The sequence below is a fragment of the Gadus morhua genome, chromosome 15, assembly GCF_902167405.1.
Source record: "Gadus morhua chromosome 15, gadMor3.0, whole genome shotgun sequence".
NCBI classification, from domain to species: Eukaryota; Metazoa; Chordata; class Actinopteri; order Gadiformes; family Gadidae; genus Gadus; species Gadus morhua.
The window spans coordinates 27,602,277-27,620,590 of record NC_044062.1 but is presented as its reverse complement, the minus strand read 5'-3'; the positions used below and the strand labels follow the sequence as shown (position 1 = coordinate 27,620,590).

The 18,314-nt window shown below is 43.1% G+C and overlaps 1 protein-coding gene and 2 long non-coding RNA genes across 5 annotated transcripts; 2 read left to right on the top strand and 1 right to left on the bottom strand.

The window, feature by feature from the left end:
• Positions 1-248: 248 nt before the first annotated feature.
• On the top strand, positions 249-2,394 carry LOC115560390 (uncharacterized). The gene is made up of 3 exons (XM_030379796.1): positions 249-430; positions 1,246-1,513; positions 1,603-2,394. The coding sequence occupies exons 2-3, from the start codon at positions 1,318-1,320 to the stop codon at positions 2,355-2,357; spliced, it is 951 nt and encodes a 316-aa protein (XP_030235656.1). The 5' UTR covers positions 249-430; positions 1,246-1,317; the 3' UTR covers positions 2,358-2,394.
• LOC115560391 (uncharacterized) lies at positions 1,667-3,843 on the bottom strand. 2 transcript variants are annotated; one of them, XR_003979745.1, is made up of 4 exons: positions 3,422-3,841; positions 2,492-2,826; positions 2,180-2,331; positions 1,667-1,937 (listed from the first exon to the last, which is right to left on the bottom strand). It is a non-coding gene; the product is annotated as an uncharacterized LOC115560391 (long non-coding RNA). The 2 variants fall into 2 exon arrangements; XR_003979744.1 differs by having other exon boundaries at positions 1,796-1,937; positions 2,492-2,912; positions 3,422-3,843.
• An 11,674-nt stretch (positions 3,844-15,517) lies between these two features.
• Positions 15,518-17,563, top strand: LOC115560506 (uncharacterized). 2 transcript variants are annotated; one of them, XR_003979766.1, is made up of 5 exons: positions 15,522-16,098; positions 16,467-16,560; positions 16,684-16,771; positions 16,989-17,153; positions 17,274-17,560. It is a non-coding gene; the product is annotated as an uncharacterized LOC115560506 (long non-coding RNA). The 2 variants fall into 2 exon arrangements; XR_003979765.1 differs by having other exon boundaries at positions 15,518-16,098; positions 16,467-16,771; positions 17,274-17,563.
• Positions 17,564-18,314: the final 751 nt, after the last annotated feature.

The following is an 18,314-nucleotide window of genomic DNA, read 5'->3' as shown; positions in this document are numbered from 1 at the left end:
CCGACTACTCTTCAGGGTCGAAGGAGACTTACAAAAGGTGCTGTAGCGCCCATTTGTGAGTGGAACCAGTATACAGTCGGAACCCCAAGGCGCGGCGTGTGGGAGAGAGTGGATCGGTTCGTCGAAACTGCCCCTCCGGAAGATGAAGTTGATCTCCTTTTCAACGATCAAGACTACTGCTCTCTCTGAACCGGCTGCCATGGATATGTCCACATCCGCTGCTGAAAGCGTCTCAAATGAAGTAGGGGAGAGCCGGGTCGATTGAAACACGGGACGATTGAAACACAGCGATTTACTCGAAAACCACGCAAGGCTTTCACGTCAAAATTCGTCACTACGTTCAGCAAGCAAGACTGACCAACCCCGGGAAATTTCATGTAATGACGTCACGCCGTTCAGATGTTATCCCGCGAACCTGTTTTCGAGAGCTGTAAGTAAAATCCTTCCTGCGGTAGTTTTTTTGTAATAAATAGTTGTATTTTTTTGTTTCATGCCATAATAATATCACTATACAACAGATGAATTAGTATTTAAACCTGTGATAAAGTGTGCAATGTCAGTTTTGAAGTTTAGAGGTAAAAAAGGTTTAAGTGTCAGTAGTCGCTGGCGGGACGATTGAAACACCTGTTTCAAACGTCCCGCACATACCATGCGTAATTACGCGAACATTGCACGATCATTACCTGTATAAATCACAGAATTAATCAATGTTTTGCAATGAATAATTATTGCTTTGAATTAATAACATATTTTGAATGAACAAAACGTGTTTATCACATGCATCAACAGATTATTACAGAGTGAAAAATGCCGCGCGTGAGAAGGAGAACCACCTCCCGTGGGCAGGTTCCTGCATGGGTGTATTCCAGGGCCTGCAGCGAGGTCAATTCTGGGAGCTCAGTGAGGCAGGCAGCGTTGGCCAACAACATTAACCATGTGACGTTGTCACGCTACCTCAAGCGGAGGGCAGAAGAGGGCAGTGAAGCGGCTAGGTCCCCTGGCTATAACCCACACAATAGGGTTTTTAACGCAGCGCAGGAGGGAAAGGTCAGGGACTACCTGAAGAGGGCAGCAGCCATTTATTTTGGGCTCACCCCTAATGAGGTCAGTGTTGTGAAAAGGGCTACATAAGTTGTAGGACAGGCACACAAGTATGCTATGCACATGCTTTAATTAATAAATATGATTTAATAAATATGAACAAATAACATAAACATAAACATCAACTTTTTATGACCCCTTCAGGTCAGAAAATTTGCCTTTGAGCTGGCAGTCCACTTCAGCTGCCCATTCCCTGCATCCTGGTCGAGGAAGAGCATGGCGGGGAAGGACTGGTTCACCTCCTTCATGGAGCGCAGTGGCAGCCTCTCCCTTCGGCGTCCAGAGGCCACTAGCCAACAGCGATTGTCCAGCTTCAACCAAACAAATGTAAACTTGTTCCACCAAAATTTAAAGACGGTGCTGGAACGGCACCAGTTCCAGGCCAAGGACATTTGGAACATTGATGAAACCGGTATTTAATATGAACTTTATTAACAAAAAACACAACTATATACACACAACTATATATATATACACAACTATACTCACAACTATTTACAGGGGTCACCACTGTCCAGGTGCCAGACCGTGTCGTCGCCCAGATGGGGCAGAAGCAGGTCGGGTCAGTGACCTCAGCGGAGAGGGGGACCCTGGTCACAGTTGCCTTGGCAGGCAATGCGCAGGGCGACCTTGTTCCGCCATTCTTCATCTTCCCCCGTAAGCGGTTCAAAGACCACTTCCTGAGGGGTGGACCCGTTGGCTGTGCTGGCAGCGGCAACCCAACTGGCTGGATGAAGGAGCCAGACTTCCTCCTGTACCTGGCCCACTTCACCAGGCACACCCGTGTGTCCAAGGAGTCGAAGCTGCTCCTCCTGCTGGACAATCACCCGTCCCACCTGTCAATTGCAGCAATTGATTACTGCAGAGCTAATGGCATAGTGCTGCTGTCATTCCCTCCCCACTGCACCCACAGGTTGCAGCCAATGGACATTAGTGTCTTCGGCCCCCTAAAGGGGTACGTAAACAGTGCGGCGGACAGGTGGATGAGGAGCCACCCAGGGATCAACATCTCCATTTATGATGTGCCCTCCATCGTTGCTGAAGCCTTACCAAAGGCTGCGACAGTGAACAACATTACCTCCGGGTTCTCAAGTCCAGGGATCTGGCCTTTTAACCCCTCTGCGTTTGAGGAAAAGGACTTCGCCGGAGCCTATTCCACAGACCGTCCTCCTCCCCAGGCTTCGGGTGACGAGGTCAGCGCTTCTCCAGGTGCCACTTCAGGTAGGAACACTTCATCAGAAGCAACAGAGGATTAAACAGAGTTCATAATAGATAAGTAAATAGTCCCATAAGTCCAAGTTCATAAAAAAAGTCCATTTTTTTAGTTTTTTTTTTTTTTAAAAGTCCAAAACGTCCAATTTAACGTTTTCAGGACAACTGCTATACTTACGGACACCCCGGTGAGGGCTGCTTTAGAGGCGGAAAAGCAGGGAACTGGGAAGCAGCGTCGTCCCGCCAAGCAGCCTCCCTCCTCTCGGGCTCCCAAGAAGAGGCTGTTCTCGCCCGCTCCTGATGCCGGAGTTGCTGGAGTTGCCACCTCAGCTGCTCCTCCCACCATCACCTGGCCCGCTGATGGAGTCAGCCCCACCTTAGGCCTAGTTTGTCCTGTTCCGGAGGCAGCAGAGTTCACCACCATTGCTGCCTCCACTTCTCCAATTTATTTAGGCCTATCCAGCGAGGACGTCAGCTGCCTCGTGTGCTCCGAGCTCTTCAGCGCCTCGATGCCTGGGGAAGAGTGGGTCCAGTGTGTCTTTTGTTATAAGTGGTCGCATGAGGCTTGCACCGACGGGAGTGCACACTACCTGTGTCACCTGTGTGACAAAGAATAAAAATACTCAGCCTACTATACTGTCCATGTGTCTGCACTAGTTTGCAGTGGAAATACTGTAAATGTAGGCCTACAGCACAATTCAGTTAACATTCTAGACTGATTAACTAACTAACTATTAGGTCTGGGTTAGGCTATGAGTGGGAGCTGGGCTATTAAATATTTCGCTGGGTAGGCCTACTTTTCGTCCATGATTGTAACGCATCCAAAATAACAACGGCTACATTAAATTATGACAATAATAATTGAATTTAGTGGACATGCACACTTAAAAACTGCTGGGTATAAGCTATAGGCCAGCCTTCTACACCCTTGCTCTTGGTCATGACACATGGCATGCCGATTTATCTTTTTCTCCAGCCATTACCATCAATCAGCTAGAGTGCAATCTTAATCAAAGTTCTGCTTGTTATATGATTTCAACATAATGTTCATGTCAATGTGCAGACTATTACACAATATTTATCAGATAAAATAAGTTTAGCCACTTACCTGTCCACAGAGACTCCGGATGCTTCTGTGCGCCAGGCTGTGCGTGTCGAAAAGAAATTAACCCTGTGCGGCGCTTGGATAAATATCCGCTGTAACAGGTCTCGTGATATCCTGTTGACCTGGTCGTTTTTGTTTAAAATAAATAAAAGGATGTTCAACTGGGTATCCTTAAACATGACTTAGGACAGGGAAATAAGTAAATTTAATGCAAATGTAGTCGTCCAAAAGAAGAAAGGTGAGTTTTAATCGAAATGTGCATCTTGATAATTACGCACGGGCCAAAAATATATTTTGACCTATTTATATGATGCGGAATTATGTGAGATTTTAGCAATGACGAGTAAACTAGTATGTTGTCTAGTATGTTGCATAAAAACAAGAGTAAGGGCAATAGATTCTTTTTAAAATATGCTGTTTCAATCGTCCCGCATGTGTGTTTCAAACGTCCCTACTAGGCGGGGCGTTTGAAACAAATGTCAACTTACGTTCAAAGTTAAAAAGCAGCTCGATCGTCCAACATATGTATTAAATTTCACTTGTAACTAAGAGAACACAACTGTGAGTTGTTGATCACATGTTAAAATTATTTGTATACGTAACGTCATCTTTGAAAAAGACGTTTAACTGAAAAGTGTTTCAATCGACCCGGCTCTCCCCTACAGGAGCTGAGAAAGGAGCTACAGGAGTTACGTCTCCAGCGAGAGTTTGGACTGCAGCGGTCTGCTGGCCCCGACGCAGACATCCAAATTTACATTTACATTTAGGGCATTTAGCAGACGCTTTTATCCAAAGCGACTTACAATAGGCTAAGTACATTTGTCATAAGAAGTGCATCAATATATCGCTGTCGGTACAGAAAGGATGTTCATAGAACCTGGCATTTACACAAGGGAAGTCCCTTTTTCAGTCACATTTTTTGTATTAGCCTACGTCATTAGTCTAGTCCCTACGTGACGGGGATATGTGTCAGGCAGGGACATCGTTGGTAAGAAAATAGCTTTACGTTTCAGATTAATAGTATCATTATTTCTTAATAGGTCTATGTTTGTTACGGCTCAAGACGGGGTGAACCCAAACGCACGGCACAAATTACGACAGGACGAGGTTGGTAGCAATTAAACAGTTTATTGCTACACAGAGCAGAGGAGAATGTTCGTGGCGATCCGGAGTTGGTGGGTCGGGTAGATTGCCGGACAGATAGTCACCCTCGACGGTTCGGAGGAACTGGTATTCCGGCAGGAGAAGGGAGTCGAGTGGTGGACGTGACAACGATGACCGAGGAGGGAAACAACAGGATCAGAAATGGCGACTCGAACGAGAATAACGAGAATAACTAGAAAGTCCTAGAGAGGTCGGAGGATAACTTAACCAGGTAAGTTTAGCTGACCATCTGGCGACGAATGGTTGAATGACTGGGGAATATATACAGGTGGGCGGGATTGGTGATGACGGTCAGGTGCGGGTGATCACCGTGGCTGGGTTGGGGAGTTCAGCAGGCCACGCCCCCGTACATGAAACAGAATGTGACAGAGACAGACAAGACTAACAGAGAAAACTAGTGGCAGCTAGGATCCGGTGGGAGAGACCGTGACAATGTGAATGATAAATAGCACACAAGTAGTGGCATGTTGAGAGATGGTGTAATTGGAGTTGGGGATGTCCATGTCTTATCAGAATTTATATACATGAATGTGACCGCACCAATAGTACAGAAACAAACAACATTATTATACAGATTTGTGTAAAGACTTACAGGACGTGTTTCCAGTTCAAGTCTACAAAAGTTTATTTTTAAATAGTTGAAAAAAGTCATATTATTCTATGAGATGAAAATAGGAGCACTGAAGCGACAGCGCCAGAATGTGACCGTCTCCAACTCCACCAATGCTGGTCCTAGAACAAAAATACTATTAATAAACAATTGGATATGTATGAATTGATAACACCCTACTTATCTCAGGGTTTCCCCAGGTTTGATCAACCCAAATTTAAGACTTTTTTTTAGACTTTTTTAAGACCACTTCAATAAAAATTAAGACCTACATCGCACCCATTAAGCAGTCGTAAAACGCGGTCGTGCATATGTTATTCATGTTTTTTTGGAACATATGAAACATTCATGTCAATACATTAATGAATGTGCCAAAGGATAAATGTGCACTCACCAATCAAAGAGCCAAACTGAGGGCCTAACTCAAAGCCTAGAGGCCTGATGTCTCTTAAGACCATGTACCCAGAAATGATAATAAAAGATTAAAAAAACAATAAACAAAGTGATGGTGTGAAAGTGTAGCTGTATTATTGGTTTAAATATCAAACTTTCAACACACAATATAAAATATAAACAAACAAACTCTTTTCAAATTGCTGTAGTTTCTCAGCATTCAAATTTCCTCAACCATTTCAATGAATCCACCACTTGCCTCGTTGACCTCTTTTACTAACTCCTTCGTAATGTATGGAGCCAGCCCGAACCCTAACCCTAACCCGTCCACAGACATGGTGACTAATGTATGATAGTAAGCATTATTGGCCCTTAACACTAATATTCGGAAACAACACTGCCTCAAAAGGATATTGGCCTAAGCAACACCAGTAGAGGCTATACTTTTCCCTGAACTTTTAAACGTTGCAAACGTGCAAAAACATAATTATATATTTATGTGGCATTCAGTCCAATGCTTAAAATATATCTGTGGCATTCAGTAGGCCAATGCTGTGGTAAACAGTGTGTAAAGTATGACCAAGTGTTTCTTTCTGTTCAATAGATAGAACTTTATCAATCCCCTATAGGAGGAATTTGTTAATGTTTGTCCCTATAAAACAATAATGGCAACAAAAAAAAAAATACAAAACATGACGGTAACTCTAAAGTCAAACCGTCCAATCTGAAGGCTCTACTTAACCACTCCCCCTACTCACTTCCAGCAATGCAAAGCGAACAGAACTGAGGTGGGGAGGGCGTAGCTTAAGTAGTTTGTGAACGACCCAGAGGAACGCAACGCAAATTCAATGTGAACATGTATGAGGCTTTAATAAAATCCCGGACGATTTTGAAATTCCGCCCGGATACATTTATTTTTAAAAGTGTCTCAAAAAGAGGGCATGTCTGGGCAAAAGAGGACATCTGGTCACCCTTTGTAAGGGGAACCCATTTGATTCCTACCTGTTCCACTGTTAAATAGTGGCGCAAGTTGGTGGGCGCTATCCTGGTAATTTCTCTGCGTGAGAAATACGAAGTGTGGCGTGTGAGCGTGTGCATGGGTCGAATTGCGTGTGTCTCACGCCGAATGCGTGAGACTTGAGAGCCCTGCTTCCCCATGATGTGGCGTCTCCTCTCGACTGATTTTGTTTGTTGAGATTGCCGGCGCGAAAACCCAAAGTATTGTTCGCGCATACTCCAATAAATGAGTATGGCGACACATTAGTGCCATAATTCACCAATGTGATAAAAGATGCATTCGGGCGTATTATATTATTCCACACGCGTAGATATTAACTGCGAGCGCGCAAATGATCTCCGCGCGCGCAAAACAGCCTCTCGCGCGCGCAAATTACCTCAGCGCGCGCAAAACCTCTCACGAAAGATGTTTTTACGCTCTCGCTCAGATTTAATTTTGGCACTATGGGGGAGGGAACCAAGGCAGGGCGGGCTTTCCTATGATTGGCCGTTTCTGAAGCGCGATATTTGATTGTCAGCCCTCCTCTCATTCAATTCTGAATTGTAGAGTAAATGGCTGAAACGATAGTTACTTATTGTAACTCTAGATTCTATGAGTATCACCATTCCAATGGAGATTATTGATACGCTCCGAAGTTTGGCCGATGATGTGGAGAACAATCTTGTTGAAGACACAGATGCAGTAGATAGAGTGCGTGTTCTGGGAGATAGGATAGACGACTTATCCTCACTGGTACGTTTTGACGCCAGAGTGGTAAACACAAAGATTTCCCAAATGCTACAGGCACTGGGTGCGAAACATAGGGTCGGGAGACCCACCGTCTCCACCCACTCCTGACCTACAAAGCTCTCGACAACCTAGCCCCCAGTTACCTCTGCGACCTCCTCCAAGAATAGGCTACACTCCCTCCCGCTCCCTCCGCTCAACCTCTGCTGGACTACTATGTATCCCCACATCACGACTCATTACGAATGGGTGCCCGGTCATTCAGCTGTTCAGCACCCAGGCTCTGGAACTCCCTCCCCCCACACATAAAACAGTCAGACACCATTACAACCTTCAAGTCACAACTTACCTGTTCAAACTCGCACACAACTTCTAACTGATCACTGTCTTGATTGTTTGTTTGTTTTGTCTTGTTTTTGTTTTATTTATTTATTATAATTATTTTTCCACAATGTCTTGTTTTAAACGATTTATGATAACTTTATGCTCTGTAAGGTGACCTTGGGTGTCTTGAAAGGCGCCCTTTAAATTAAATTATTATTATTATTATTATTACCGTGGAGATGCCCTTGGAGACAATAGAAAGTGACGTAGTTCCCTCCCAGACGCTGATTGGCTGATTCCTTTGCCACTTTGCATATTGACTTTTTGGATTCCTCTTTGGATTCCGTTTTGGATTCCGCTTTGGATTCCGTTTTGGATTCCGTTTTGGATTCCGTTTTGCGGATTGAAATGTCATTTGAATATCGCAACACACGGAGCGTGGCGAAGTGGATTACAATCACGGGGACGCTATAGCTTTTAAATTTGAATAAAGGAACTCAAAGAATTTGACAAAATGTTATCGTATTTTTATTGGTATAACTTTTGCAAATTTAATTGAGGATTGCATTGTCACTTTGCATATTGAAATACACTTTGAATAACGTATTTGCAAATTACATTATGAAATTGAATAATGCATTGTAAATTGCATAACGTAATTACTTATTGAATTGCAAATTGCATTGCCATTTGAATTTTGCTACATATAGGCTTCCATAGTCTTACATGAAGTTGGGGTAGTTATTGAACTGAACAGAGTTACAGTTACAGATGTAGGTGTACGTGATGCCATTGCATTTGTTGTTCTTTTCACCTCAGAGACAGCTACAGCCCATAGATTTACTTTCTTTTTTCATCACTGGTGATGAATCACAAAGCTTGATCTAAGAGAAAAAAGTAAATCATTAAAAATATAACCTCAGCATCATGGGTGTAAAAAACATCTTGGTTCTTATGAAGGTAAGTACCTCAACTGTGCTAGAAAAAAACGACCATCCTGAATGCTTACTGTTATATTCTCTCACTCATAAAATAAAGATGTTTTTTTTTAGGCAGTGGCTATTCGTACGGCGACCGTAAGAATAGCAATTAGGCTATTCGTACGGCAGCTTGTCACTTGACCGGCTAATTCCAGTTTGCTCGGCGCGTAATTTATAGGTAGTGGCTATTCTTACGGCGACTGTAAGAATAGCATTTATAAGGAGTTTTCTATTGATACGGTCAGGGGCGATTCTAGGTAGTGTGGGGGCCCTAGGCAGAGGATTGTTGACGGGGGGGGGGGGGGGGAGCGATTGTTGACGGGGGGAGGGGGGGGTGTGGAGCGATTGTTGACGGGGGGGGGGGGGGGGGGAGCGATTTTTTTTTTTTCTTTTTTTGGCTCTAAGGGGCCCCCCCCCGTGGCCCGGGGCCCCCAAACAATTGCGGGGCCCCAGGCAGTTGCCTGGTATGCCTAATGGGATGCGGCGCCTCTGGTTAAGGTTTTCTTTTGGACTAAATGGTACGGTTTTCTTTTGGACTATATGGCGGAGGATGGTTTGTTTGTGGGTGCTACATTTTCTGCTTATATTGAGTTGCAGAAGGCAGTGGAGGATTATCAAAGAAAACATAATGTGCAGTTCTACAAGAGGAGTTCACGTGGAATACATTCATTCAAGACACATTACCGTAGCAAAAGTAAATTGAACATTCCGAGTTAAAGGGGAGCGTGTCTATGTTCCCCGGGTCCTATTTTAAAAAAAAGGGTCCTATGTTCCCCGCTTTTCCCAAAAAGGGTCCTATGTTCCCCGATATGTATGTGACCGGGGAACATAGGACCCTTTTTAAAAAAAAAGGGTTATATGTTCCCTTTTTGGTTATATGTTCCCTTTTTGTTACTTTTTCCACCATTACTGCCAAATACCGGCCGAGATAACTACCATTGCATGTGTTTACCTTTTGTGGAAGAGGGAGAGACGTTGGAGAACCTGACGCAGTCTATTCATACGCCGGTAAACAAACCCCGAGAAGCCCAATCCCTACGAGAGCTCCCCACGCTACGGCCACCCGGAGGCGCACATAGCTTTTGGCCGTGATATTATTATACAATTATATTACCGGTATATTATATACTATTATATAAAGAGCTCCGGGAGTCGCAAACGGCAACAATCACTTTCTCCTCCATGCTGCAGTTCACCCCGGACTGCACTGCACTGAGTTGGCCCGTTGAACGCTGATTGGCTGTTACGTTACACATGTCACTCAGTGGCCACGCTGTTGAATGCCGATTGGCTGTCATCACGCGAATGTCGCGTCAAAGTTCAAATATTTTTAAAGATCGATAGATTGCGGGGAACATAGGACCCTTTTCCCAGAAAAGGGTCCTATGTTCCCCGCTTTTCCCAAAAAGGGTCCTATGCTCCCCGCCGTATGGCTACAGGGGAACATAGGACCCTTTCTGGGAAAAACGGGGAACATAGGACCCGGGGAACATAGGACCCCAGTTAAAGTATCCTGAAATCAATTATGCTTGTATCCATGGAGGACAGAAGTTTAAAGGCATATTGTACGGGATCCAGTAATATGCACTTTTTAATATGCTGTTGAAATTGTTTTTTACATCCTGACAGCAATAAATAACTTATGGGCAATGAAAAAGAAGCGGAAAAAAAAACGAATTCTGTATCTGCTATAAACACCTGTGTGAAGTTGGCCCCCCGTCTCATTCAAAATATTAAAATAACACTGCTGTTTGTTTGTGCTAGGTTTGTGCTGGTTTGTGCCGTAAAAATTATCGTTTGTGCTGGTAAGGATTTTGATCAAAATTGCATTTTCTGGCATGTGACGTCACCCAGCCCCCCGTTCCACCCAAATCTCATCAAAAAAGTCCCAATTGTTAGTGCTACGTTTGTGCTGGTTTGTGCCGTCAAAAGAAATTGCTTTGCTATTATGGTTTCTTAGTTTTTCCCGCTTGATTTTTCACACATGACGTCACTCAGCCCCCCGTCCTCCTTCAAATCGCGTCAAAATGGTCTCTATCGTTAGTGCTACGTTTGTGCTGGTTTGTGCAGTCAAAAGAAATGTTTGTGCCACTACAGTTTAAAAGGTATTCCAGTTTGATTTTTCTCACGTGATGTAACTCAGCCCCCCTGTGCATCTTCAAATCGCGTCAAAATGGTCTATATGTTTAGTGCTACATTAGTGCTGGTTTGTGCTGTTGAAAGAAATGTTTTTGATACTTTACTTTTTAAGTAATTAATACAACTTAATTTTGCCCTCTTGTTGTGCAACACAGCCCACCGTCAACCTAGCGGCAAAAAGGTCTCTATCGTTTGTGCCAGGTTTGTGCTGTCTTGTATTCTTGTTACTCGATCGTTGCGTTCTCGTCATTTCAGGTTGTGTTCATTGTATTTCTCCGTGCTACGTATGTTCATTGTTTACTCGTGTTTCTGACCTCGGACTGAACCTGTGTGCCCTATTTGGATTATGTTTGCTTACCTGTGTACCGTATCCTGCCAGTAAACGTTTGTTCTTTATTCAACTACTGAGTTCTGAGTCGTGCAATTAAGTTCTGCACATCACCTTCAATTCTTAACAACTATAGTTTTTAAGTTAATGTTAAAGCTTTATTATGCCCACGTTTGACCTCACCAGCCCACAGTCCACTTTGAAATCTCAAAATAGGCTCTATCGTTTGTGCCGTCAAAATAATTGATTGTTCCCCAATCATCACATTTGTATGTCCTGTTTATATGAGGTGTTTGCTTGTTTTTTGTGCGTTATTTTCAAATACATTTGAGTTTGGTTCACTTCAGTCTGGTTTTGATTTAGATGTAATATTCTTTATTAGCCACTTGTCACGGTATCTGCTGTAAGTAGCAGGGTCATGAGATGAAACACAAACAAATAGATGCACAGAATGTGCACTCAGCCAGAGCAGCAGGCAACCATACCACTGTACCACTTGAACGGCAAAGCAGAAGAAACTGCCTATATCTATTTTTACCACTTTTCACTCGCCACAGGAAGTTTTTTTTTTTTTTTTGTATAGGTAAGACCTTGTGAGACAGTGTTTGAACAATTAAAATACAACCTCATGACATCGACGCATCAATTCTTAATAGGACTATTCCAATCAAGGCTTTACCAAATAAAAATTTAAGTCACTTAAAAACTATAGTTGTTAAGAATTGAAGGTGATGTGCAGAACTTAAATGCACGACTCAGAACTCAGTAGGCCTAGTTGAATAAAGAACAAACGTTTACTGGCAGGATACGGTACACAGGTAAGCAAACATAATCCAAATAGGGCACACAGGTTCAGTCCGAGGTCAGAAACACGAGTAAACAATGAACATACGTAGCACGGAGAAATACAATGAACACAACCTGAAATGACGAGAACGCAACGAGTAACAAGAATACAAGACCGCACAAACCTGGCACAAACGATAGAGACCATTTTGCCGCGATTTGAAGGTTGACGTTGGGCTGTGTTGCATAACAAGAGGGCAAAATTAAGTTGTATGAATTACTTAAAAAGTAAAGTATCAAAAACATTTATTTTAACAGCACAAACCAGCACTAACGTAGCACTAAACATAGAGACCATTTTGACGCGATTTGAAGATGCACAGGGAGGCTGAGTTACATCACGTGAGAAAAATCAAACTGGAATATCTTTTAAACTGTAGTGGCACAAACATTTATTTTGACTGCACAAACCAGCACAAACGTAGCACTAACGATAGAGACCATTTTGACACGATTTTTTAGCGTTCTAGGGGTGATGGTTGCATAACAAGTGGACTGTTTACATAACAAGAAGGGAAAATAAAGTTGTATTAATTACTTAAAAAGTAAAGTATCAAAAACATTTCTTTTAACAGCACAAACCAGCACTAACGTAGCACTAAACATAGAGACAATTTTGACGCGATTTGAAGATGGAGGGGGGGCTGAGTGACGTCACGTGAGAAAAATCTAACTGGAATACCTTTTAAACTATAGTTGCACAAATATTTATTTTGACTGCACAAACCAGCACAAACGTAGCACTAACGATAGAGACCATTTTGACGCGATTTGAAGGAGGACGGGGGGCTGAGTGACGTCATGTGTGAAAAATCAAACGGGAAAAACTAAGAAACCATAATAGCAAAACAATTTCTTTTGACGGCACAAACCAGCACAAACGTAGCACTAACGATTGGGACTATTTTGATGAGATTTGGGCGTGAACGGGGGGCTGGGTGACGTCACATGCCAGAAAATGCAATTTTGAATTACTCAAAATCCTTACCAGCACAAACGATAATTTTTACGGCACAAACCAGCACAAACCTAGCACAAACGAACAGCAGTGTTATTTTAATATTTTGAATGAGACGGGGGGCCAACTTCACACAGGTGCTATAAACCTGTTAAAATGCTTACCAATCGGAGACACTGTGCCCAGATCTAAAGAACCAATCACAAGCCTGCGCGTTCTCTCCCCTCTGTGTACGAGCCTGAGCCGGCCTGAGCGCGTTCACGGAGGGCAAAGAAAGCGTTGTTGTCATAGTAGTTCATGACAGTGGACTAGACCTAGTGAGCCTACAACGTTTACACAATGGAAGAGAAACAACTGAAGTTACCACTGCCACCGTTACTTGCCCCGGTTCATCCTTTTAAAAAGGCAAGAAAAAGAAAGACAGAAACTGAAAAGGCAGCAACAAAAAAGAAGTTGGAGACTGCTCGAGGAAAAACGAGAATAAATATTGGATTAGCTTTCAGCGATGGCGACAGCTGAGGGAGTTGAATGGCCTGAAAAGTGACGCAATGGTTGCCGTTGAAGTAAAGGCGGCTGCTTGCTTCAGCTTTGGTGTTACGTTGTTGCGCAAAATTTACTCGAAGCAATTCATGCTCCCTTTAAGGTTGCGCGTGTTGCCAAGCAATTTACCGCCAGAACAGTAGGTGGAGTAATATGTGGAGTAAAGTTTTTCGTTGAAGACGACCTCGAGAATGACGTCTTTGTCTGTGGGAGTCGTTGGTTTGTTTATGTGCCAGATCGTGTTCTCCCCATACACAGTGAATGATGGCAACAGACAGAGGAACAGGGGTGATGAAGTTGTTGATCATTGGGGTTGTATAAATGTGCATATCTCTCTACATTTTAAAACGACATAATGTGTTGGTAGCAAAGTTAACTTCACTTCACGTTAATGCTTTTGTATATGAGCCTGCCGGATTCCATTCTATCAAACCACCCACCCTCCTTCCTCCTACGGCAGCGTTTCTCAAATTGAACCATGAAAAGGAGATTTTCCTGCTATTGGTCGAAGACTACCTAAGTGAAGCCTATATGGTGTATTTGTGTGTGGGCGTCGTCGTCGGCTGTTTATAAACCGCCTCCCAGTCATGTTCTACACATTCAGTGAACTATGGCAGAGCGGACAATCCTATCCCAAGGACAGTTGAGGGCGTTGGAGGTGCTACTCATTGAGGAGCAGCTTCTTATCTTGAGGCACCAGCAGAGGAGAAGACGGAGGCGGAGGTGGTCTGTACGGCCACTAAATCAACCAAGACTAATGACGGGCGAATATCGTATTCTTGTCCAACCTATGAGGGCTATCGATGAAGAGCACCACTTTAAGTACTTTCGTATGTCGGCTGGCCGATTCGATGAGCTGCTTCGTCGTGTGCAGCCGCACATACAACATCAGGGCACCCACAGCGCGCCAATCGATGTCGCCCAGAGACTGGCTGTGGCGATACGAATTTTAGCCTCGGGTGGAACACAACAGGCTGTAGCTGACAGCTATAAACTGGGATCCAGCACAGTGTGCCGCATTCTATCCGAGGTCTGCCAGGCTTTGTGGAAAGCGCTGCAGCCAGACTACCTGCCCGTTCCTTCGACCAACCAGTGGGCATCCATAGCAGCGGATTTTTGGAAACTATGGAACTTCCCGAACTGCGTTGGGAGCCTCGACGGCAAACACGTGAATGTCAAGGCACCACCTCATGCCGGTAGTGATTATTTTAACTATAAAGGTAATCACTCCTTCGTGCTGATGGCAATTTGCGATGCCAGATATCGCTTTACAATGGTGGACATCGGAGCCTATGGACGGGAAAGCGACGGCGGCGTTTTCAAAGAGAGCAGTTTTAGCAAAATGCTGTTCGAGCACAAGTTGAACCTGCCTCCATCAGCTTTCCTTCCGTCAAAACAACAAGACCTTCATATTTACCTTGTCGTAGTTTGAGCAGGTCGCCCGGTGTTTTATGTGCACCCCCAACCACGACAGCGATATAAACCAGGGAGAAACCCCCTTTCCCCCAGCATCGCCACTTCTGCTTTGCATCGCCTTTTTCTCTCGGACATATTTGTCCCGTATGCTTTTCCACTTGTTGACACACACTCCGACCGGCATGCCCATGTTGGATGCTATCTCATCCCACGAATTCGAGCACTTCTGTGTGTCTTTGTAGCCCACCAGCGATGGGTTGTACAAGTGCTCGTATTGACGCACTGCCTCGCTCAAGAGCTCTTGCTGTCGATTCATCTTGATGTCGGTGGCTCTTGATGTTCTTGCTGTATGAAAATCGAAATGGAAAATCGTCCTTGCCTTCTGGCTTTTAAAAATGGCGGTATGAAAACCGGAAATGTGATGCCCCAGACAGGAAGTAGTAACCAGACCAGCAGACCAATCACAGCCTTGCAGGCTGCGCGGCTCGCGTAAAAGCTTACATAAAAAATGACGCAAGTCTAGAAAAATCGCCCGACGCAGGCAAGACGTGAGAAGTCGCGCAAGGGGTGCGCAAGGGCCTCTTGAGCTTGCGCTTATGCTTACGTAACTGAGCATGAATCGGCCAGCAGCGCTCGTGCACGGCTCTGTGTCGAGGGGTGGGGGCAGGGAGTCCTGAAAGGTGGGGGAGGAGTTAAACTGAACTCCGAAGAGAAGCTAATTTCAAATCATCTCTCTCTCATCGTACAGTATAGCTTTAAGTCATCTGCATCTCAAAGGCTTGGGGTGCGTCCCATTTCTACCCCTTACCCCTCCCCCTTACCCCTCCCCCTTGGTTTGAAGGGGTAAGGGTGTCCCAATTCTCATTTTGGTTAAGGGGTAGGGCGAAGACAAAAGGCTACGTAGCCCTTGAAATGAAGCGAAAACGTAGCTTGAAACGAAGCTATCCAAGGACCACACTTCAAAGGGAGGGCTTCGAGGAAAATCCGGCCGAAAATGCATTTTTACTAGTTGTTATCATTCGGACTCATTATGTAAAGTTGACTGTATATTCAGCTCGAAGTCATACACGGACAATGCGATCTCTGAGCTCGATATAAAACATGACATAACGGTAAATAACCGTTGAACTATACATACAAGATTTTGGCGCGCTCTAGTGGCCAAGCGAAATCACCATCATCATCAACAGCATCATTATCAACAGCAGCGATGGCTCAAACAAAGGAAATGCACAAATGTAAGTATTTTCAGCACTTTAATTACGGCAGACAGGTGTAATAAAACTATTTTCGAGCGGTTTTTAATTGTGAAGTTAGTTTTGAATCACTAGTCAAGTTTGTTTTGATTCACTAGTCAAGTTTGTTTTGAATCACTAGAAGCCGATGCTAATGTGTTCCGTTATCGCTATTTGTTGAGATAGATATCCGATAACCCTTGACATGACATGTTAAGGTTTCAAGTAAAATTTGTGTGCAGTGGATTTGCTTACTACTACTATTCCTTGGTTGATTATACCGGCGCACTGCTTTGATATCGGTAAAGCTGCCAGCTAGGCTACGTCGCTCGCCTGTCAAACTGAAGATTTCCTTTCCACTTTTACCTCAGGGACACCACAGGAGACCAGACACCTCATTAATTTCAGGTCGACCAGGGACAATGAGTTTCTCAAGTCAAAAATGATCGCCTGAAAACAGTGGGAGTGAGTCTTACGTTGTTCAATCTTTTCATTCTTGCGTCTGTTTTCTACTTTGGTATTTCTGTGTTGAGCTCAATAGCCCACTGAATGTCTGTGTCGTTATACTGTACGTTGGCTGTGATGTAGGCTTTTTCTGGAAGAAATGGGGATGGAGGGAAAAGTTACAAGGCAACAGGCTTCTAAGAAGTGGGAAAACCTCAAAAAGAAGTACAAGGTATGTGTCTAGTTTGAAATAAACAATTACCAATTGCCTAATGAATGTATCAACCAAACGAGACCATTTTTTTTGTTGTAATTGAGTATTTGTGTGTGTGTGTGTGTGTGTGTGTGTGTGTGTGTGTGTGTGTGTGTGTGTGTGTGTTTGTGTGTGTGTGTGTGTGTGTGTGTGTGTGTGTGTGTGTGTGTGTGTGTGTGTCTGTTTGTTCTTTCAGGATTTGAGGACTCCCAAAACTGGGTCGGGGACGGAAAGTGGGGAGGTGACAGTGGCGACGTGGCAGTATTATGATTTGATGCACAAGGTTCTTGGTGCCCGGCCAACAATCGACCCACCAGTCCTTGTGTCCTCGATTCAAGAAGACCCCATGGTTATCCTCATGGTGAGGGTGATGTGGTTTCATGAATTTCACTAACTGCTATTCAATCATGTTTCATGAGATATTAGCTGAACATTTCTAAAGAAAATGACTTCTAACAACTGACTTACATTGTTTCTTTAGGAGATGGTGGAGCCCTACAACCAAGCACCCCCGACAGCAGCCAGCACCCCAGTACACCCGCCGACCACATCAATCATGCGAAGGAGGTCCAAAACAGTTGCAGAACTCCTGGCTGAGGAGGCACTTCAGGAGCAGAGGCGCCATGAAGAGAGTGAGGCCAAGACAGATCGCTTTCTTGATCTCTTTGAGAGGATGGTCAACAAATTATAATTATTGATTTTTGTTGTTCCTATGTTTTTGGTATGCTATTTATTATTCCTATTTATTATTGTTGTATATATTTCTATTTATTATTTTATGCTATTTATTATTCCTATTTATTATTGTTATATATATTTATATTTATTGCTATTTATTAATTTATGCTATTTATTATTCCTATTTATTATTGTTATATATATTTCTATTTATTAATTTATTATTACTATTTATTATTATTATTGTATATATTTATTGCTATTTATAAATGTATGCCATTTTATAACTTTAAATTATATTTCTAATTTAAAGTTACTTGTTGAACAATTAAATGTTCTTGTTTACAAAAGTTTTTTCTATGTGTGATAAATGCTACAAGAAGCAGATAGTTTTAAAACATTTATCAATCAGTTTTAAAACAACTATCAATCAACAAATAAATAACACAGTATGAACATAATCATCAGGATAAACTTGTAAGGGAACATAAACCAACAGGTAACGGTAGAAAAACTATTTTTAAGTAGTTTTAAGTAAGCATATAAAAACCAACAAGAAAAACTATTTACAAGTGATAAGTAAGCGTAATAAAGACCAACAAGAAAAACTATTTACAAGTGATAAGTAAGCGTAATAAAAACCAACAAGAAAAACTATTTACAAGTGATAAGTAAGCGTAATAAAAACCAACAAGAAAAACTATTTACAAGTGATAAGTAAGCGTAATAAAAAACCAACAGGTAACTGTAGAAAAAACTATTTACAAGTGATAACATTTAAAATTCATATGAGACTTGGGCAGCCAGTGAGTCTCGGATAGCAAATCCTGGTGTTTCATTTATT